At 47.1% G+C, this 21,041-nt stretch overlaps 8 protein-coding genes across 8 annotated transcripts; 4 read left to right on the top strand and 4 right to left on the bottom strand.

Moving 5' to 3' along the window:
- Positions 1 to 159: 159 nt before the first annotated feature.
- Positions 160 to 4,194, top strand: ANOM_009134 (uncharacterized protein; the record flags this gene model as incomplete). Its single annotated transcript, XM_015554390.1, has 7 exons — positions 160 to 230; positions 1,380 to 1,533; positions 1,604 to 2,602; positions 2,665 to 2,787; positions 2,846 to 2,896; positions 2,952 to 3,073; positions 3,123 to 4,194. The coding sequence occupies 7 exons, from the start codon at positions 160 to 162 to the stop codon at positions 4,192 to 4,194; spliced, it is 2,592 nt and encodes an 863-aa protein (XP_015403101.1).
- A 290-nt stretch (positions 4,195 to 4,484) lies between these two features.
- Positions 4,485 to 6,424, bottom strand: ANOM_009133 (DUF4246 domain-containing protein; the record flags this gene model as incomplete). The annotated part of the gene is made up of 3 exons (XM_015554389.1): positions 4,485 to 5,093; positions 5,216 to 6,254; positions 6,303 to 6,424. 3 exons carry the CDS (start codon positions 6,422 to 6,424, stop codon positions 4,485 to 4,487), a joined length of 1,770 nt encoding a protein of 589 aa, XP_015403114.1.
- A 1,161-nt stretch (positions 6,425 to 7,585) lies between these two features.
- Positions 7,586 to 8,398, top strand: ANOM_009132 (alanyl-tRNA synthetase; the record flags this gene model as incomplete). Its single annotated transcript, XM_015554388.1, has 1 exon — positions 7,586 to 8,398. One exon carries the CDS (start codon positions 7,586 to 7,588, stop codon positions 8,396 to 8,398), a length of 813 nt encoding a protein of 270 aa, XP_015403113.1.
- Positions 8,399 to 10,521: 2,123 nt separating this feature from the next.
- ANOM_009131 (uncharacterized protein) lies at positions 10,522 to 10,923 on the top strand (the record flags this gene model as incomplete). The annotated part of the gene is made up of 2 exons (XM_015554387.1): positions 10,522 to 10,742; positions 10,803 to 10,923. 2 exons carry the CDS (start codon positions 10,522 to 10,524, stop codon positions 10,921 to 10,923), a joined length of 342 nt encoding a protein of 113 aa, XP_015403112.1.
- Positions 10,924 to 11,138: 215 nt separating this feature from the next.
- ANOM_009130 (uncharacterized protein) lies at positions 11,139 to 12,575 on the bottom strand (the record flags this gene model as incomplete). Its single annotated transcript, XM_015554386.1, has 4 exons — positions 11,139 to 11,295; positions 11,360 to 12,117; positions 12,254 to 12,286; positions 12,351 to 12,575. 4 exons carry the CDS (start codon positions 12,573 to 12,575, stop codon positions 11,139 to 11,141), a joined length of 1,173 nt encoding a protein of 390 aa, XP_015403111.1.
- Positions 12,576 to 14,786: 2,211 nt separating this feature from the next.
- Positions 14,787 to 16,999, bottom strand: ANOM_009129 (fungal specific transcription factor domain-containing protein; the record flags this gene model as incomplete). The annotated part of the gene is made up of 3 exons (XM_015554385.1): positions 14,787 to 14,800; positions 14,858 to 16,846; positions 16,942 to 16,999. The coding sequence occupies 3 exons, from the start codon at positions 16,997 to 16,999 to the stop codon at positions 14,787 to 14,789; spliced, it is 2,061 nt and encodes a 686-aa protein (XP_015403104.1).
- A 750-nt stretch (positions 17,000 to 17,749) lies between these two features.
- On the bottom strand, positions 17,750 to 18,914 carry ANOM_009128 (uncharacterized protein; the record flags this gene model as incomplete). The annotated part of the gene is made up of 3 exons (XM_015554384.1): positions 17,750 to 18,103; positions 18,156 to 18,474; positions 18,529 to 18,914. 3 exons carry the CDS (start codon positions 18,912 to 18,914, stop codon positions 17,750 to 17,752), a joined length of 1,059 nt encoding a protein of 352 aa, XP_015403103.1.
- A 1,484-nt stretch (positions 18,915 to 20,398) lies between these two features.
- On the top strand, positions 20,399 to 20,943 carry ANOM_009127 (uncharacterized protein; the record flags this gene model as incomplete). The annotated part of the gene is made up of 2 exons (XM_015554383.1): positions 20,399 to 20,602; positions 20,653 to 20,943. 2 exons carry the CDS (start codon positions 20,399 to 20,401, stop codon positions 20,941 to 20,943), a joined length of 495 nt encoding a protein of 164 aa, XP_015403106.1.
- Between the last annotated feature and the right edge of the window lie 98 nt (positions 20,944 to 21,041).

The following is a 21,041-nucleotide window of genomic DNA, read 5'->3' as shown; positions in this document are numbered from 1 at the left end:
TTTTTTACCCTCTTCTCTTTGGGAAAGTCAAATTCTGCTTTGTACTGTGTAGAAGGCCAATTGTGGCATCTAATCCACAGAGTCACGCAATAAACGAGCTGAACCTGTCGATCTTAAACCAGGCCCTATCATGTGGAAGTTCTATGTTTAATGTGCAGAATGTCTCCTTTGATCTACCTGAACGGATCTTACGCTAGACTCTTTCTCGTCTCCAGAAGTTTGAATGGGTTGTTAGTACTCGCCTTGGTGCGAGGTCTTCTTGCCGTCGAGCCAAATATATATATAGACAGTTATATGCTTATGCGTCACTAAGGGCACATAAATTGGTAAGTTTCAATTACACCTACAGGAACGAGAGCTAAATGAAACTATACGATAATTTGGCTCTTGCCATGCTACTTTAAGTTTAATTCATTCAACTAGGTTGACATACTATTGAGTGCTTTAACTAAGTGCCAATTGTCAATGTGTCAACTCCGCGGGAACTCGGCACCGTTGGGTGGAAGATCAATCGTCCAGATAAATGTTATCGATAAGCGCACGGAGGTGGTTAACTACGGAAAGGGTTTATTCTACTCTGTGCGTTCAAGTAGAATATCTCAATTCTAAATTAAAGAGAAAACACAAAACTTTCCTCAAATGGAATTTCGCCGGTTGGTTGGTGACGTTGAGATCGGGCCGAGACCCGGCACAGACTCCCGATCATGCAACATCGGCATTCTAGAAGATCTATGGCGTATTAGTTTGTCAACCTTGCCGAGGTCCGCGGCGCGCACACTAAGATCAGTATTGATTTGTTATGAGTTTGGGACATGTCGCTTTTATTATCCCAACTACTCCGTACCACTCCCATCTTTTAGGCACCTTTAGTTGTAAACTGCTGGGCACTGCTTCAGCCCTAAGGAGCTATCGCACGTCGATAGTGATAACGTAGTTTAACTAACTAATCATGTCAAAAATGCTGACTAAAATAATCTTTACCCGGAAGCACTCCGTCTTATCCGAATGTCGTCCTAACCTTCACGATACCTCCCTTGGTTTGCTTATCTGTTTCATTCTCCTAGCGGGCAGGCTGCTGGCTTCGCGCGAACAGGACTATGGCCCAGCGAGTATCCTGCCCCCAATGCAATAAGACATTTTCCAAAAGAGAACATCTAAATCGACACCGCCTGTCCCGTAAGCTCTTGTTTGTCCCCGGGTGGATTGCAAGTATTTAAACCGTCGAAGACAGGGGCTAAATATGGGATGAATTGTTCCAAGTCTAGATACGGGAGAGCGGCCCTTCCAATGTCAGATCTGCTCGAAGCCTTTTTCTAGGAGGTGACGTCACCCTACGATGTGGGCAAATGGTCTAATGGATGGCTAACGGTTGTGGGTAGAGATGTTCTCCTTCGTCATCAACGAGGCCATTTTGAGTTGGCGTCATCGCCGTCGAATGCAAATGTTGCTCGCGTAAATCGGAAGAGAGCATTGCGTGACGAATTGGCCGAGGTGTCTGTGAGCGAGGAAGTCCCCAATTATGTTGCGGCTCAAGTATGGCAACCAGGGTTATTTGTTTGTTTATTGCCGGTATAATGTGGATAGAACTGACATGATGACGTAGCAGACGGAGGGGAATATTGTTCGTGCTAGGTCACGATCAAGTACATCGGCCTTGTCGCCATCAGACCATGCCTACGAGCCTGACACAGGACTGGCGAATGATCTACCCGTGAGACCACAGACAATGGCCTGGAATGGAGGTCCCACAAAGATGGTCCCTTCGCTAGCTGCACCTAGTCTGTCTCCATCGCATGTGCACGATGATGGAAGGGGCTACGGCTCGTACCCGACAGGCGACCAGGCTTTGCTCCCGGTCACTGACCAGGTTCACTTGTCTAATGGAGTGGTAGCAGAATTCAACCGCAGCCCACTCATGTTTGGTGACATGGACTCTGGGACTGCCTTCCTTGATATGTTGTTGGGCCTCCCAGGTAGCCAAACGACAGGAACGACAACTGCAAACACTGAACAATTAGATATACCCTGGGCTGTAAGCGGAACTTCAGATCGGTTAACTATTAGTCCTCCAGTTGAAGCCGAACCAAAGCACTATCCAGCTTATATCCGCCAGAACGTAAAAAAGGTCCAAAGCTTTTGGTCGACACCACAGCGCCTTACCTCCGAGACACAGATATGGTACGAAATTATATCAGGGTCATCGGAGAATATCTTTTCTGGGCAAGACCATGAGACATACACAGGGTCTTCACAACAGAACCAGCATGCCGGAGCTGCCGAGATCTGCTTGAACCATGAAATTAGGGCGCAGCTTCAAGATTTGAAACGAAGGCTGCTCAAGAGGCAATGCCACTGTTCTAGCAGTGATAGCCGAATGACTGACGCATGTGATGAACATTACTTTTGTGAAAACTTTAATGGCATCTTTGAACAAGGCCTTTATCTCTATTTAGATAAATATCAGCCGTCCTATCCTATATTGCATATACCTACGTTCAAGCCGCAGGCTGTCCACACACTTCTGCTGTTTACGATGTGCATGATTGGCCTATCGTTTGTTAAGACAGAGGAGGCAGTGCGGTTTATCTATCACATATACCCGGTATGTGTTGATGCCGCCTTTGCATTCCCAACATCCGACTAATCTAAGCCACTGTGCCCTAGGCTCTCCTGGATGAAGTTTATAGACGCATTATCTCTATTACCCCCAGTACCTCCAACCCATCGGGGTTGCTCAGTCACCTTACATTAGCACATCACATGTTATTCCTGCTTGTTGTGACAGAGGTTTGATAGACGATCCCACAATGCCTGGTGTATTTCCGCGTCTAATGACTCCTCACAGGGGAACATCTGTCCAACGAAGTCGCAGATGTTATACGGGTACACTCTAACGGTAGGACTTTCCCCATCTTCAGTTCGTTTGAGTACTACAGCTGATAACATTACAGGCTGCACAAAATCTTGGCCTCTTTCATTTACCTGTTGGACAAATATCAGACAGTCTTTTCTCGACCACCACCGACGAACATATACGATGGAAACTGTGGAGTCGAATAGAATCAATAAAGAAGTACGGTCTTCTACATACCTATACGGAGCGTGTCTAAAGATAATTCTAGTCTAATCATCGGCTTGATCCTCTACGACTCTTCGCTCTCCGGAGTCTTCTCAATAAGCCCCGTCATTTCAACAAGCACACTCCACGTCGCCCTTCCCTGTGGCTTCGACCTCTACCGTGCTCAATCACCTCAAGAGTGGATGCGCCTAATCCAAGAAGGCTCCAGACTCACTACCCCAACAGTCAAGCTATCACACAACGAATTCTACCTCCCAACCCTCCCCCACCAAGTCCACATGTCGTGCCTGTACGGAATCACGTCTGCCATTCTCGTCCGCCTGATCGCAAACTACCATCGACTCATTATCGGCTCCGACCTGGGCCAAGAGGACTGGCACCAGCATATCCCATGGCGGATCTACAACCTCGACAAACGCGCCACTTCAATCACCAACGTGGTCATACACTTCATCCAGCTATACGATACCATCCTCGCGAGCTCCAACCCAAACTGCATCGTCATCTGGCATAATCTATGTCTCCTCCTAACAGCCGACATCCGTCTCCACGAACGAGCAGCCGGCCGCGAGGGTCCCGAAGCCATGCAAACCGCCCGCCAAGCCATCACCCTCTGGGCCAGCACCCCGGCCGCCCGACGAGCCTGTCTCCACGCCGCCCAGATCTTCCATGCCCTGTCCAACTGGAAACCGATGGACGGCATGGGATTCCAGCCCGCGCGTTGTCTCTTGAACTCCGCGCTCGTGCTTGCCCTGTACACGCTGGTCAGCCCGACAGCTCCGGATACACGACCCACCGAGGCGTTCGATCTCGCCACGGCAGAGATTGACTGGAAGGTCGTAGGTGACGAGGGAATGAGCGATGGGGAAGGTGAACGGCCGAGGACGGAGGATCCAGCGGTGAACTTTATTCGCTTCGGGGGGCCTGTTGTGCTCTGCGGGAAGACGTATTTCGGGGGCGCTCGCCATGCGCGTCGGCTTTTGTTGGATTTTGCCAGTCTGTTGGATGAGGTCGGCAGGCATTGGATGGCGAAGTATCCGCGCCTTTTGTATATGATTCATGATACTATGGTGGATGTATATACGGGTGGGAATATGGGGGAGGTGACTGCGTGATCGTGTCCTGGTTGGGGATGTCTCAGTGGGGGGAAATATATCAAAGCAAATTAAATTAAAATAATTTACAAAATAAGATGCGGGTTCACTCATCGTAGCTACAACACTGCAAGATAATATAGTATTTGATTCTTGTAAGATTTAGTATCATATCACGCTCGGTAGACGGCCATCTTAAGCCGCGGGTAGTAGAACTGCCCTGTGGAGTCCTTAGAGTTAATCGGATCTGTGTATGTTAGATCTAGAGGAGAAGGTTCAGCGCTGTAACCTGTGTGTGCTACACTCAGGCTCTAATACAACTCTGGACGAGGCAAGGTAATAGTCTCGAAGTTTGCATTTTGAGTTACCGCGGCAGACCTCCTCTCCTCGATAAGTCTCAATCTGAATCCCTTCGCCTCCTCCATAGTCATGTACGCAGAATCCAAATATGCGTAAACCATATCCTTAAGCTCTTGTGGTAGGGATCGGAGAGCCTGCTGAATGGTCATTTCCCTCTCCATGGCCCAATCCTCTCGTTGTGGTGGCACGTTCGAAGACGAGATAATCCGCAGGTGAGGATCAACCAAAAGTAACGCCAGGATTTTGCGATGACCAGGTCTGGAGCGGTCTTCCAATGAGAAAGGGGATTCACGATGCTGCAAAATGTTTGCGAATGTAAGAAGACGCCCTTTCTTTGTGACCACGCTACCAAGCTCTTGAGTGACATTCATTGATTCGCTCCCGTAATTGCCTACCGGATAGCCGTAGATCTGTTGTAATATCTGATAGGTTTCTTCCTTGTAGTCCCATATAGCGAAATCTGTAAATGCACGTTGACGGAAAGCAAGAGTGCTCTCGGTGATATTATCGCTGTCATAATAGTAGATCGCCGATGCGCAGATGTGCTCATTCTGCATATACTCGGATAGTTAAGTGATCTGAGAGAAACCGAATAGAAACAAAGAATAACAGGAACTACAAGAAAAAGAAAGAAAAAAAAGTAAGGCAAGGATGGAGACGAAGACGAAAGCCCGATACTTACTAGTTGCCCTTGCACATACCATGACCCTCCGTGGTATTCAGGTTTCTCAGGCGTCAACTCGATGTTGGCAAGCTTCACTATTATCTGCAGGCCAGTCTTTTGGAACTTATGTAGGTTAACAACTTCAGAACTCCCAAACCAGGGTGGGAAAAAATTCCCTAGCTGGGGAACTTTAAGAACTGTAACTGGCCGTGACGGGTCGTCCTCTGACGAGTCGTAATCAGAGTCAGAGTACCCATATTCCACTGCCCTAGGACATCCAATCCGCCAATAGCCGCGTTTCGTGCAACTTAATGTTTTATTCCAGAGCGGGATAGCCTGTGCGATGATCTTTTCAATGACACGATAAAGGCGCGCATTCTGCCGAGGGTGAAGATTGTTGATATAAGATACTATGGCGCATAAACCATTGTCGAGATCCACGTCGCAAGGCAGCCACTGAAACTCCCAGCTATACTGTTTGCGATTGCTAAACCAAGGATGTTCGTGAGCATCAGAAAGAACCGTTCCGTGCCCGATGCTGTCAAGGAACCTTTCAAGCTTAATCAAATAATCAGAGATAGCTCTTGTTCGGTCAAAGACGACCGGGAAAAGAAATGGATCTACAAGGTCCGCAATCTTGTCATCGGAGCCTGGATGATAATCCTTTTCTGTAAGACTATCTTCGAGTATTCGCACACCCTCCTTCAATGCGTTTTGTAGTTCCCCCGAGATTGCAGTATCAGACTTGACGACTCCAGAGTCGAACACAACAACATGGCCAGTGGCGGAATACGTTCCCGCTTTCCACTTCACCTCATCCATGATCCAATTCATCATGTTAGGGGTAATGTCCTTATCACTGGCAGCGATCTCTCTGCGCCATTTGGCGGTAGTTGCCTCGTCGAATACCTGAAAGACAATTGTCAGTCCTCCCGTAGCTAAATTACGAGTAGCAGCCATGAATTTGTGCTCCCCCACCTCCAGGTCCCAGTCCGGCTTATCAGTAATGGAGTTTATGACTCTCATGATAAGGATTTCTCGATATGTACACAGTTTCCTGTCACAGTAGTTAGCAACATAAAGTGTTTTTTGAAAATATCCTTACCTAACATATTCATCACCTATGTCTGTTGATTGCAAAACATGCGGGAAACGGTCTGTTGCTCTATAGGAGTAATCATAGAAATCTAATGGTAGCGGAAAGCCAGGGAGCTCTGCTTTAGCCATTTCTGTGTCTCAATGCAGCCGTATCAAACTATGAAGGATCACTGTGGTGGAATCGTCATTAAGGCTGGGTTAAAGATTTCTTATATCTGTGCGACATGGCAGGAAGCAGGTTAGAGCCTTGAGAACGACTCTGCGAGAGACTAGCAAGCGTAGTGCATGAGACTCTATGGAGGTTGTGTTGCAAACTAGTTGAACACACACTAGTAACACTTTGTCTGTGGCCAGCGTTACTAGTGCGACCTTGATTACTTTTGCAACACAACCTCCATAAAGTACTCGCCATTCACCTGTTAAATTGGTCAGGCTAACCACGTACTCGTGGCGTAAGCGTCTGAAAATCACGAGTGTTATATGTTCTTTAAAAAGTGCCTGCTACTGCATGTCCAGCTGCAGGTACATGTTCAAGCCTTCATGGCTTTCCATGCAGGTCCTGCTGGTACAATATTAGCCTAGAGATACAAGTATTACTGAAGCCAGCTTGGGCTAATACCATATACTCCCTACATATTCTCAGGATAGTATTAAGTATTAGAGGCTCACCGCCGGGACATGATCTATTAATATTTTGCAGTTTCTTACCTTGTTGCCAGATTAACAACTCTTTTATAAATTATCCAACCTTGATGAATATCACTCGCTGTTCTACCCTGACTAGCCTGCCCCAAGTTACCCCCAACATGAACCCTTGCCTTCGTATTTGTGCCATATGCGACAGAGTATGGATCATAGGCTCAGTTCTGTTAGCGTCTGGCCATTGGTTAGTCGTGCTTTAAAATCACCATATACACTCTCAACCGGTGGTGAAGAGCCACGAGAACGGGATTGTATACATACTCCAGCTCGCATCCTTGTCGATGATTGGTTCAAATAAAAGCCCCGTACTCGAATGCTCCAGAGAAGAACAAGAATTACCAGCGCTCTCGCTTATCAGAACAGATAACCGTAATAGTGGAGTCGATCCACCTTCCTAATGAGGTGCGCGGGCGCGACGATATCGGGGATCCCAGTCTCGAGCAATTTAAACCAGGACAAGCAAGCGAAGATAAAAGGACAATAAATTCCCTGTCTTTCCTTTCACCTCTCACAACAACCGGAAGAAATTGTAAAATGGTATCTCCATGCTACCGTCGATCTCTCACTCGTAGAACCCCAGCAACTAACATGACTCACCAGGATAAAACAGAGCTCCTCTATTTAAACGACGCTTCCCTACAGAAATGGACAACTACAGTCCTCTCCTGTCAGCCGATATCGCAATTAACAGAAAATGAAAAGAGTCTCGCAAAGACACTTGCCCCGGAAAGCTTCGCTCTCACCACCCGTGAAACGGTATTCTACCCACAAGGCGGAGGCCAACCCAGCGATACAGGCGTGATTGCCCTCGCAGACGCAAGTGACGGCTCCGCCTTCAAGGTTCTTCTTGTTCGGAAAACCATGGATGGGACTGTTCTCCACCTGGGGGAGTTCACCGATCAGCCCTGTTTTACGGACGGCCAGTTAGTTTCGCAGGTTATCGACTGGGCAAAACGCGACTATCACTCCCGGCTCCATACGGCGGGCCATATCATCGGTTTGGCTATGCGACTGCTGGCTCCTGTGCTTGGGGAGAGGAAGAAGGTTAAGGCGAACCATGCACCGGGGCAGGCCTGTATGGAGTTTGAGGGCATACTTTATACTGAGCATAAGGCAGTCATTGAGGAGAAGGTGAACGAATTGGTAGGTATGAAACTTCCTGTTACTACTGAGTGGTGGGATGAAGACCGCATAAAAAATGCCGACTTGAATATGGTGGAAGGGTTGCAATTGGGGAACAATGGACAGGCGAGGATCGCCCTGATTGGAAATATTGACGCCAATCCATGTGGTGGAACGCATGTAGAGCATACTGGTTTGACAGGGTTCATTACCATTCGAAAGATTGCCAGGCAAAAGGGGGTCAGCAAGCTGTCTTATGAAGTGCCTGTCTCAATGTGAGATATGGAATCTCCAGCCTAATAATACCAAGTTTACAGCATGACTTTTATCCTTTATATAAGTAACAGGGTAAAGAGTATTCTCACTTCCGCTGTTTGGGGGGGTATAAGTTTGTAGAATGAGGGACAGAGGTCTGGATCCGAGGCGACGATAGCCTTTCTATATCTATCACCCCGAAAACTAACTATCCACGTAGATGGTTAGTTGACAAGTTAGTTGTGACTTGGAGTCCAGCCAGTGTACGGTAAACATACAATGTCTAGTAAGCTAGCTATATGCACTGTACTAATTATATTTCGGTCTCTGGTCTCATACTATGTCCTGGAAGCTCTAACCCAAAAGTGCTATTTTACTACTACAAACCTACCAGATATGGCTGAACTTGGGCAGAATGCCCTTCCTGCCCCGGCTGTTCTCGAACAAGAGTACAAATTTGTTGAAGAGAGAAAAGAATATTTAGGAAGAAAACACGCGTGAGAGTCACGGTATGGTGGCGTCCATTCGTCTGTACTTTCCCAGTAGGAGAAAAAGAAATTTAATATATCTACCAATTGAAATAATTACACGCCAGCCACCACAAATCTCCATGTCATCACAAGTACCGTGGTACCCCGCGAGTTGAGGCGGGCCTCAGTGGCCACTGGCCAACTTGATTTCCTATGTCAATTCTCATTGAACACCGAAAACCTGACAATCTCATATGGGTATGATAGTCAATACTGAATAGTACACAGTATAAAGTTTTATGGAATAGAATATTTAGACTAGCCCACGTGATCACTAGGGATCTAAGAAGCTTCGTCCTTTTTGAAAATACTAATTTCTATCTCCTAACCAAAGGTGGTGAGAGCTTTTGCCATTGAACTAGAAGAACAACTTCACTAGGTGAGAAACCTCACGAGTTGGAATGAGTCGCTTATGTCTCAGCTAGTCTTGTCTCACAGTACTGCCAAGAGCTCCCTTGCATATGAAAGCCTCAGGGTCTGGATGTCAGATCTTACGCCCTCGAGTTCCACACCTAGAATCCTTTTCAAGGCAACAACTTTTACTGATCGTCAGCCGCTGAATAAGACCACTGCCCCCCGAGCCCCACGTACAGCCTTGTGTTCTTGAAGATCACCAGCTCCCACTAAGTCAGAAATTAGCGCGTCTGTGTCAGATCAGACAAATCTCACCTAATTTCTTAAATCCTAGCTGAGAGCTAATATTTTGTGTTCTTGTATGGCGTTGGGTAGTAATATGCTGGGTCAATTTTCGGCCAATTTAGTTTCTATTTACTTTAAAGTTTATATGTTGTCAATACTATGCTAGAAGAATAAACTCTTAGGTTGACAGGTACTAGTGACCTTTAATTACCAGTGTAAGATAAATTACTACCTCCTTCATGCAGCTTACCCTAAATAAAAGGAAGCGCTAGCATTCTGGGCTGAGACAATGTGACCTGCGCTGCATCCGGGACGAATTATGTAACATCCTAATTGGAACACTGTGCTTGGCGATCTACACATCTGCATGCTCAGCTCGTCAGCTCAAGGACTTCCCCGCGCATGTCGAGGTAACATTGACGAACATAAGCCCTACCGGTCGGTAGATCATTCGCTGGTAGTCCTAGGGCACCCGAGGATCGTTTCCTGGTGCAGTGATATTGGGGCTGTTTACACGCGTTCACCTCTGTCGTTGCTTTTTCCAGGTGACCCTCCGTAGTCATTCAGTGGGGAATGCAACGCATCTCAATTAAGGCTGGCGTACCCCACAATCAGCAGATACGCAGCCTTCTGGCCCTGGTCGGCATGGGTTGGTACTTTCTCTACCATCCTGCAGATGGGGGCCGCAAGCCCAATGAGGATATTGGCCTCCTGACAACATGTCTGAGAGGCAGAGGGAGTTTTGCTTGCCTTGGCATTGAGGCAGTCTGTGACTATGGTCTGTAAGCCTTGGCTACGATGCATACTCCATGGGGATGTTCCAGGGTCAGGACCGTACCTATAAAGGAGGGATTGCGCTCCCTCAAACAGGAGACAACTCTGCTCAGAACAAGCACATTCTCTTCTTTATCCAGAGCCTACATCAGCATTACGCTTAAAAGCCCATCTCAGTCATATCCTCAATTGTCGTGATACAATATGAAGATCTCCTCTGCTTTTTTCTATACCTTCCTCGCCATCACTACCCTGGGTGTGGCGAGCCCTACAGGCAACAACGCCGTTGCCGCCGAAGATGTCACGCCAGTGCAGGCTAGAGCGGAGTCTCTTTTCGACAAGCGTAAGAGCTGCAGCGGTGAGAGGAAAGACTCAGACACGTGCGGCGGGAAGAAGCTCGCAACACAAAACTCCTTCCATAACTGGTACTTTACCCCTGTTGTCTTAGAAGGGACTTGGGACACTTTGCTAATATAACCTGATAGCAAAACGATAACCAAGGGCAAGTGCTGCGCTAAGAACTCCGACGGATCCGGAGGAATCGACGTGAACAAGGGAGGTGGTGAGAACTGTGGATATTGCTTCAGTGGCAAATGCTCTGGCTGATCGGCCTCGGCATGAGAATGTCTCGCGTGGCATCAGAAGGTGGACATTCAGGGATTTGTTATACAGGATACCGGCGAAACTGTCTCTAGTTGGCGGGAAATAGCATAATTCCAGTATCACCAAGTTTAAGTTTCAACATGTGTGCCCACAGTAGAATATTCCATTTGAAACAGTGTAAGTATGGCTATTCCTTTCTTACCCACGCCTTGTATGTACTATGAGTTGTATTTGTTCCCAGTCTGGGCTTTGAATGCTGCCACCACCTGGTTGGAAAACTCATCATGATCCTGTAGATAAAATTCTTCCAGGTTTGGCGCATGCTCCACGATTAGCTGTGCGACCACCTGGGCATGTGTAGTCATTGAGGATGACCTTGAATTCATAGGAGCTGTCAGAATGTGAACCACTCTATAGAAGTCATGGGGAGCAGGCTTACTCTGATACTCGCTCAGCAGGCACTGCAGCTCCGAGTTCAAGCTGCCTTAAGTGTGGAAAGAGCGGTCGTTCGATGGTTGACCAGCCACGCAAGTCATACGAGCCAAATATCTCACAAGATTCAAGTTCACGACAATGCGTTCCTAGCGAAGTGATCGCTACTATTGACAATTTGCACTGGACCTGGAATACCAAGTCCTGAAGGCCACGCATATCCTCGAAAACCTGGATGAACTCTTGGTCTGTGAGTGCGGGGAACGCTGGGGGGTCCTCGAATGAAGATATACACAGTCTGCGTAAATTCTTCAATTCCTTGAGTGCAAGTAGGTCTGTGGCCGGCCAAATTCCGTCCTGGCAAAATGCAATCTCAAGTTCGGTCAGCTTGGTGAGTGACCTAACCAGTGGCAAAGGGCTCAGTTCGTTATCGTCAACGGTAAGTACAAGATTAGTAGCAGATTTGATGGCTGCAGTGAGGGGTTCGACTGCTTTCGATTTCAATTGAACTGTGAGGCGCCGGATAGACTTAAAAGGAGCCTCTACCCCATCCATGGCCCTCTCAATCATCTCATAAGTGATGGTCTTTCCCAGTTCCAAGTCCTCCAGACCATTATGACGGGCAAGATAGGCAAGCATCTGGTCGTCGACGAAGGCGTCCATAAAAGATGGAAGACGAATTGATCTTAGAGATCTGCAACCGTCAAAGAATTTTATTAGGCGGTCGGTGTTTATTCCCTCGAATGCATAATCGATCAAAACGCTCTGTAATCGTGGACAACGGGTTTCCAGTAGGTTGAGTAAGTCTTCAGCCGGCTCAGACCCGTAAAACCTGAATTCCTCCAAGCTCGGTTGTATGTATTGACCAAGCCATAATTTTTCTCCGTTTTCTGGAACATACAAGTCGATTGTCAGGCGCTTTAGCTTGGGAACTCTAGGGTACGGAAACATGTATGTTGTTTTCCATCCTCTTGACCCCCAAAATTCAGCTCACGAACCTGACGCGCGTAGAATTGGCGGTGGTGAGCTAGGCTCGCGGCCAAAGCTGCCACCGGCGGCTTTTGCCAAAGGACACTGATGGCTTCCGCAGCCCAGGACTTGTTCACCAAGGCTGCCGATCGCAGAGAAGTGAGATCATCACAGAGATACTCCATAACTCGGCGTAGTAACTCCGGTAGAAGCGGCCCACTGAAAAATGCCGGATTGATTTCAACGTCTAACATTTTCACTGAATGCACTCCTTAGCACCTTGAAAGAGAAAAGAGTAAGACGAATAAGCCTACCATTGGCTGTATTTCTCTCCATAACGACTGATGGCTTGAAGTATGTTCAGTTGCCAGATAAATACGATTCGCCTGGTGTTCTGACTCCGTGCTTCCCTTGATGAACGATGGCCACGAGTCTACCTGGGGCGGGGATTTGGTGGATAATAAGAAAATAAAGAGATATACATCCAGAGAGCTAGAGGAGAGTGAAAGTAAGAAAAACAAGGCCAAGTGCGGGACAAATCATCAGCTGACATAAGTTGATACAATAGAATAATAATAGCGAATAATAATATCAATACTAATACTAATACGAATCTGCAGCGGAGAAAGAATGGAAGCCGATACTTTTCTAAACTTTTATTTTTTGACCAAGTTACCAACGGTGGTGTATTCTACTGAAACAGTACTTCAAATAGTCATAACAAATTGGGGTTCCCGGCGGAGAGAAACTTGGAGTTCAGCTGGCACAGACTCTTTTTTTACTTTTTCTTGATGATCGCCATTGGGGCGAAAAGAAAAGAAAAAAATAGCTATACGAGAGGCCCAATAGCGTTTCCGTTCAAACATATTTTCGGCGACATATTTCTATTTTATAGACACTGTCGTACCTAATAGTTCTTTATGCCCAATTGTCAAACAAAAAAAAAAAAAAAAAAAAAAAGAAAAACGGCAGTAACATCGTAGACCTCAGGAGATAATTCTCTGGAGCATCCACCTTCTAATTCAGTTTATATCAACACTTACATCTCCCAGTTTCAACAAATCTGCGACAACTGCAGCTCTCTACTCTTTACAAGCCTTACTGCCCTGAGCTTTCTGCCCTTGACGTATACTACACTAAGCCCTCGAACGATGAATATCGCTTACTACTAATTCTGCTGAATGGCATCTTCCAACATATCAGCTCCTAGTTGACATATTGGCCCCAGCCGTCTTAGTGACATATAGCGTGCACATTGATATTCTCGCCCAGGTTATATCTGGTTCAAGCACTCCTTGAGTATACGGGAAGTCCCGTTCCCTATATATGATAGTCGTAAGTATTGGGTTGGTATACAATAAAGGATCATTTGCACTACTCTTTGCTCTAACTTGAAAGACTGGGAGAATAGTGGCTATACCTAGTGGTTGTCGAATCAATTTCGCATAGCCACCACTATTGCCGGCATCTCATTGTTCCGCGCCAGAAGCGACTAGCATTGGAAGCGCGAGCATCTTTCAAAGCCAGATTTTTATACACTTCAGTCGGCAACACATCAATATGAGATTTAAACCTCAGTTGCTTCACGGAGTGTATCTGTCCAGTGGACGCCAACCAATAGTATCTTGTTGCTCTGAGCTTAAACTGCCATAAGCCTCAAAGTATCCACGGTCATATAAGACGAAGACACTTATTGTCAATCTTCTCGGCTTGTCCGAATGTGGGAAGTCTCTCGGGCAGTGTCCCTGTCGGTCGGGTCGGTTGAATTCCCAAGGGTTCAACGGTTCAACCCGAGCCGTACCGAACCGACCCTGTTCGTAAACCAGACACCCTTCAGTGTCCTGGATTTCTACGTCCGGTTCGGATGATCCGTCATTTGTTTTCATTCTTAAGAGACATTGTATACGATACACCACCTAATATTCAAGTATGACAACAATCTAGTTCCGACTTGATATGGTCGGTGGTAAGTATTAGAATTAAGGGGATGGGAAGTCGACTACCAACACCGGTGTCTAGGCTGCAGAAGGTGTACCATATAATAGGAACACGGTTGATATGAACATGTGGCAGCTGTACGTATGTCTCCGTCTGGTTGTGTGGCAAATGGGCTTGAAAATAAACCATTTATGGAATCAAGTGTTCTGAGAGGTGGACAAGGCATGTATTGTTCAGTCATGGTCCTGGAGTAGCAAAGACGCCCACTTTCTCAGTGGACCTCGGATATCAGTATGGGATCTGTGGCTTTGAAAGGGTTATGGAGTTTTGTCGCTTTTTGGAGGATGAGAAGATATTGGGCGAGTATGGACGGACGAGGGTGAAAGTACCTGAGCAACTTCGTATGGCCGAATCAACTATAAGAGGTGAAACAGGTTTCTGACAAGGTGCAATTTGTATATGACTGTGTGTTTTCCAAACTCGACTAAAGGGGAGAAGATAAACAAAGAGATATGAGCGGACTGGGTTCACGCGAGCATAACTGGAATACATCATCAGCGTACAAGCACATATATGCAGAGGGGCATCTGATACTTACTTTCCCAGTTCCAGTCTTCCATAACCCTGAGCCAATGCAACTCACCTTTAATGGTGTAGTTGATAAACCCCGCCCTTGTGACAGGATCTGTACCTTTCTGAAATGCAGCTGAGTCCGGGAAATCCGATGACCTTGTACCTGACCGCGTTTCCGCAGAAGGCGGCTTCAGTCCCTCTTGACACGTAGTGCTGTCGCTCTGGGGAACACGAAGAGAATCGTAAAGCGTCGTGGTATCCATCGCGCGACGGCTTAGTATGGGAAAAGGCCGGTAAGCTTTCATCAGGTCACGTAGGCCGTGGTGTGTCTCAAATTCGTCCCTTCTTCGCCATACCTCTATTGTCATATCTCTACATCGATCTGGTACTGCGGTCATCAAGCGTCGAGACATGAGCTCCCAGCGCTGGCGAACCCACTCTCGATCATCATCGTCAAACGTCTCACAGCCTGCTATCATCAACGGAAATATTTGCGCATGTATCGTCCGAGATGATGGGGGAATAGTGGCGAGAAAGACGAGAATTTTCTGTGCTAATTTTGACATTGAACATGAGGCGGGAAGCTCCGGGACTGCTTGCCGAAGGAGCAGAAGCGCAGCGCCTCGGTATGCCTCTGCGGTCTGTATCAAGTCGGAAATATTTGAACTCGAGCTGTCCGAGTCTACAGGTGAGACCCAGCCCTCAAGAGCCATCTTTATTTCAATGGCTTTCGAGATTATCGCAGGAGAATTGCGATTCTCCTGTCGGCCGCGGACGCGACGAACAAGCTCCGCCAGGCGGCCAATTGATGGAAAGAGTGCAGTACCACAGCCCATGAGCGGGTCAATCTCCTTTTCCTCTATATAAGGTAGTATAGAATTGTATGTAGCCACAGGCTCAGTGATCGTGGCATCTGTAGGTTCGGTGCATGTCAAGCGAGAAATGACGTTCCTGTATAACCAAGTGTTGACAAGGAATTTCAGACATCCCAGCTCACTATTTACTGGTCCCGAAATAAAATTTTCCTTGACAGCACGCTGAATGAGAACTTGAGTGTCGTTGAGATGAGTGGCTCCCGTTGTTGGTGCGTGACAATCCCAGGACTCGGCGAAGGCAAGGGCGAGTCTGCTGGCAATGGCAGCCTCCAAGGGCATCGTGCTGTTGTCCATACCGATGACGAGAGCTTGAACGCTGAGATTTAAATGCTTCATGCTGAGTAGATTAAGTTGCTGTTGGGTATTGCTTATGTGTGCACAGGTCATTGCGGCTAGAGCGTGGTAAAGCGCAGGACAATCACGCGCCATAGGCCAGACAAGCCCTTGCCATGGGTCCATGCTTTCGTCTTCTCTGATAGATAGTATTTTGGACGTGTGCCCCACGAGGAAACGTCCAATCATCTCCTGGCTATCGTCTGGGAACTGTAGCTGACGGACCAGAGTATCCAATTCATTTGGATCAAAACTGTCGGATCCAAGTATATCAGCATAGAAGCCCCCGCCGGGCGGGATGTCAGGTTGCCAATGGACCTCCTCAGCATCAACTCTTTGGAATCTCTCATCTTTCTGGAAAATCTCTTCATGGCTTTGAATGGCCCTGCATAGGTCATCGTCGCTTGCTGAAGCGTCTTCAGTTGTCTTCAAGCCCAAGTCATGAAGCCCTGTCAATTCGTGGTTAGCCGGATTCACTGAAACCGCGGATGAGAAACAGTCAAGGTGGGGAGGCTCCGTAGATGTCCCGGTAGAGGAACTGTACATCCAATGCGCGATTGACTGCTCTTGTTCTAAGAGTCCAAAAGTTGAGTCACTAGCCATGTCCCCCGTACCGACCACTGTGTTGTCTGTAGCGACCGTCTCATGCAGTGCCGTTGTAGACGGGTAAAATATATTAGTTAGGGGAGACCAGAAATCTTCAAAGGCAGCCTGTGCCATAGAAGAGCTAACAGGCGCGTCGCTGTTTTCCCGGAGCGAATGATAGCATGATTTTGTCGACCGACGCTCTCTCATCTTCCGAGAACCTGTTGGGGGATTAGTGATACTTTTGGAAATAGGTAATTGACGCATTCTGTACAGTACCATCACCTGCCATGCGCTCATTGTTAATCTTTTCCACGCCTCTCCATCTGAGGAAGTTCGGATAGCCACCACAGGTAGTTCCTTGACGAGAGCATTGTTGACAGGACGGTCTTGTCTCGTCGCATTTTACCCGCCTCGCTTTACATGTTATACATCCTAAATTTACACCATCAGTCTTGGTTTAAGCATATTACCATGCAGCGGGATAAAATACCATTGCGACTCTTTGTCTGCTTTTGCCTTGGCGTCGTCTTCATTCTTAAATGCCTGTGCGCTGAGACTGATGGGTCCGCCTTTCTCAGTTGCGCCGTGGAATCAACATGGAAAAGTTGCGAATGACCTGAGCCAGGCAGAGGGAGGGGTCAATCATGTGCCACGATAAGACCTAATTCAAGACATCTTGTGAGCCGGTTCTAGCCTCATAAACAAACACTAATCCTCGAATAGCGAGGAGATTCTCTATCTTCGATTTTCATGACCTATAGTAACCACATCTAAAATGTCCAGGGTTCCCGTGCTGTACACAGATGGCCTTATCAATTGCCTCGCCCAGACTGACAGCAACCTTACTCATGATAATGTTATCTCTCCAACTCGTCTACGCTGACGGCTGTGATAAGGCACGCTTCTGTCTCCGCATGAGTGCGGGTCTTTTCCCCGCATACTTCCTCTCTCCTCATCTGGCTCGGATTTCTTAAACGGCTGGCTCGCTTACGTGCGCATGACTTGATCAGGGGAGGTTAGAGAAAAGCAAACAAGTATATTCGATCTGCTAACTAGCAGGCTCAAAATAGAAGTCTCAATACTGTAATATCTTCAAAGTGCCGTCTAAAGAACGAGGAGCGCTAATTCTCATAGTCAAACATCTCTGTCAACATGGATTTGATGTACTCCTGTTGCTCGCTGAGCCAAGCTCTGGTACCCTCAATATCAAAGCGTCCCCCCTGACGCCGACCCTTCTGAATCAGCTCAAGTTGTCGGTCGACGCGAGCCTTCAAGTTGCGCATTCTGTACTCGGCATAATCATGGTACAGCTCATCTTGGCGGCTGATACAACGAACAGTTGTAAGAACAGTGTCATCTCTCACGAATGGTGACTTGGGCCGAAAAGGTGTAATAATGGAAATGCGCTCCCCGCCGCCAAACGATTTCAGCGCCATGTGTTCGATATAGCGGCCCTGCATCACCACAGCCGTTCCCTAGAACCTTTAGCGAACTGTCGATGAGGACAGGTGAATATTTGTATCTTACCATAGTGGGCCCGCGCGTTTTCATGGTGCTTCCATCGCCCGTACGAATAACCGTCTCCCCACCGATCATGTCTCTACAATCCGACAACATAGTCACGCAAACAAAGGGAAAACTGTCCCTGTGCCATGCGAAAGCTTCGCTATCTCCATCTTCACTCATCTTCTCAAGTTCAGCTTGTGTGGGCCTCTTCTCGTTGAATGAGATGTTGCAATGGCCAATCTCGTAATCGAATGCGGGAACTAAGTCAATCCCAGCAATAGCTGAGACGGCTTCAAGAAGCTCTGGGCAATAATAGGCTTTGTGGATAAACGGCGCGAGTCTGCAAATAATGTTAACAGTGTCATACTAACAACCTGGATTGACGATGACTTACTTTGCATTATAGCCTCTAACCATGTTTGATGCGAAGCTGGAAGAAACCTGGCAGTTCTCGAGCATCACCTCGCTGAATATCTCTGCTCTCATCTGCTTGACAGCATCTTCAGTCCAGAGGCTGAATGGCTCAGAGACTGCAGTATCAGATATGCCAATACCCTCGAGCCCAATGTCTGCCATCCTCAAAATCTTCTTCGGGGGGATGATGTTTAGGTGGCGAGCGGGGTCAAATTTCTGTTTCTCAACATTCCGGGCTGACTGCACGAGTGATTCGGGTAGCTTCTTAGTGGCTGGTGTGTACTTCTTGTTGGTTGGTCCCACGACTAGATGTTTCTTGAAAGTTTGCGCGAGAGTCGTGTTGGCGACTGCAACTGCTGAGGGCATTGTGTCTCGTAGGTTCTTGAAATACTAGTGTTGAGTGAAGCTTGGAGGCTTGTGTGCTTGCAAATGAAACAATCTGACTGCTACCTGGAGTCCTCGTTATTCGACTCTGGCGACAGGTATTTATAATTGGGTCAGGAAGCGGCACTGTGTACTAACAAGTAGCAACACACCGTCGATAACATGCTGCAATGCCCATATTCTGCAATCATGGCATTTCTGAGCAGCAATGAAAATTTCTCAAAGCAGTAAATTACAGTCTCATCTGGGGACAGTACTTCATTACTTCTCACGAGATCACCTCTTGCCTTGCCCAGCCCTGAGTATAAATTCCCTAAATAGGCATTAATGGAGACAAGTGCCCTAACCAGAAGTGGTATCTATATTACCCAATCGGGAATAGCGCTTCTACCGTATACCGACCCATACATTCGAGAACCTCGTTGAATAACTGTATCAACACTTTCTTATATCTACCGTGATTATACTGGAATTTGATACACTTTACCTACCTCAAAGGACCAAAGACAGGGTCTACCATGCAGTCTGATAGTTTTTCAATCAAATATAACATCTCATAGATGTAGTGAAGGTGTAGGATGCATTACCCTCAACAAGTAGCCCTTCTTGATCCGATATCTCTTATCCTGACACATATCAAGAGTAAAAGTTTGAGTGGCATATTTTAAGAGGAGAAATTGGTTGAACTGCTATTGAGATGCTTCATTATCACCATGATTGTGAGAGAGAAATGACTTCGGAATGACAGGGCTAGGCAGATTCAGCAGTATATAAAATGGCTAGAAGTGAGAAACTCTACTATTAGAGGTATAACCAGGAAACAAAGTATTCTGTGTTGGCTCACTAAGCAATCCAATCAAGTGTAGTGTGCAAGTGGTTGTCAACAGCAAGTAACACAATATCTATACTTGGGAGCAACACGGTGTTGGCTCTCTAAGCTTCTTGACTTCTGACACATCGTTGCAATATCCCCCAAGACTTTATCTTCAGACTACTACTCAGTTTACCTTTAGATACCACATCATCTGCTTATCCATCCGCCTATGAATGATCAATTCCGGTAGACCATACGCAGCTAACTCTCTAAGCTTCGTTACTACTCATACTTCTTTACCATCTCTCATAAATAACTTCATTTCTCGCTGCTGCATCAATCTACCCTCAGAAACCCCACATTCCTCTCGCCCACCCGCTCATAAGCCTTCGCTGAAATGCCTCCACAAGTTCGTCCCCTTAGTGATGGTAGCGTCAAGCCATCCTTCCTTTGGTGCATGCATTGCCAAAGACTCTGCGCCGGAAGGTATAAGAGGGAAGCCGATCGTCCATTCGAAATAAATTGTTACTTTAATAGTAAAGGATTCATCCGTTGTCACCAATGCTCGCACGACAACACAGCATGCGATTCAATATGTTTCCCTAACCTTCTTCTAATAATACTATACTAACCAAAGTAGGTGGCACCGGGTATGCTAGGAAATGGATGGGACTACTCCCAAATTCTTGAATGGGCTACTCGCTTTTGGGACACGCGTGAGCGAAACGAGGATGAGTACAAGTGGCCAGAGAACATTCGCGCAAGTGTCGTCAGTGCTCTGAGTGAACTCAACAGCGCGTTCAGCAAGACTGAGGAGATTCATCGGGATGAACATGCCTTGACAGACGACGATGATGTACGTTTGCGGTGCACGTTGCCTTTATGATTTCTCTAACACTTCGGCAGGATGCTATGGCGACGTACCGCACTTTTGTCGAAAAGCGCCGCCAGCTGCTCGTCCAGGACCCTATTCCCGGTGAATATGCTTGTGAGTATGATTGGGATTGTTATCAGTCGTCGCGGCTCTTGCGTCTCTTACCTGGGGACCCTGGGTATGTGCTATGGATGGTGGCACTGAGGGTTTTTAGGGGGGCAGTTGAAGATGCTATCACCAGTTGCGCTGTCCTCCATGGCTCAGGACGCTGGATGGTAAATGAAGAATTGGAGTCGTTCCCGGTGGAGTGCGAGAAGATTTGAGGACAGTGTAGTCACTTCATAGCGAGGTGGGCAATACATGCCAGTGGCCGGTTTATTGGTTGTACTATTTGGTGGTTCCAAAGAGAATGGCCATATCA

Source organism: Aspergillus nomiae, assembly GCF_001204775.2.
Source record: "Aspergillus nomiae NRRL 13137 chromosome Unknown contig00369, whole genome shotgun sequence".
Classification (NCBI taxonomy): Eukaryota; Fungi; Ascomycota; class Eurotiomycetes; order Eurotiales; family Aspergillaceae; genus Aspergillus; species Aspergillus nomiae.
Note: the sequence above shows the minus strand (reverse complement) of the source record. Positions and strands in the feature narration are given on the sequence as shown.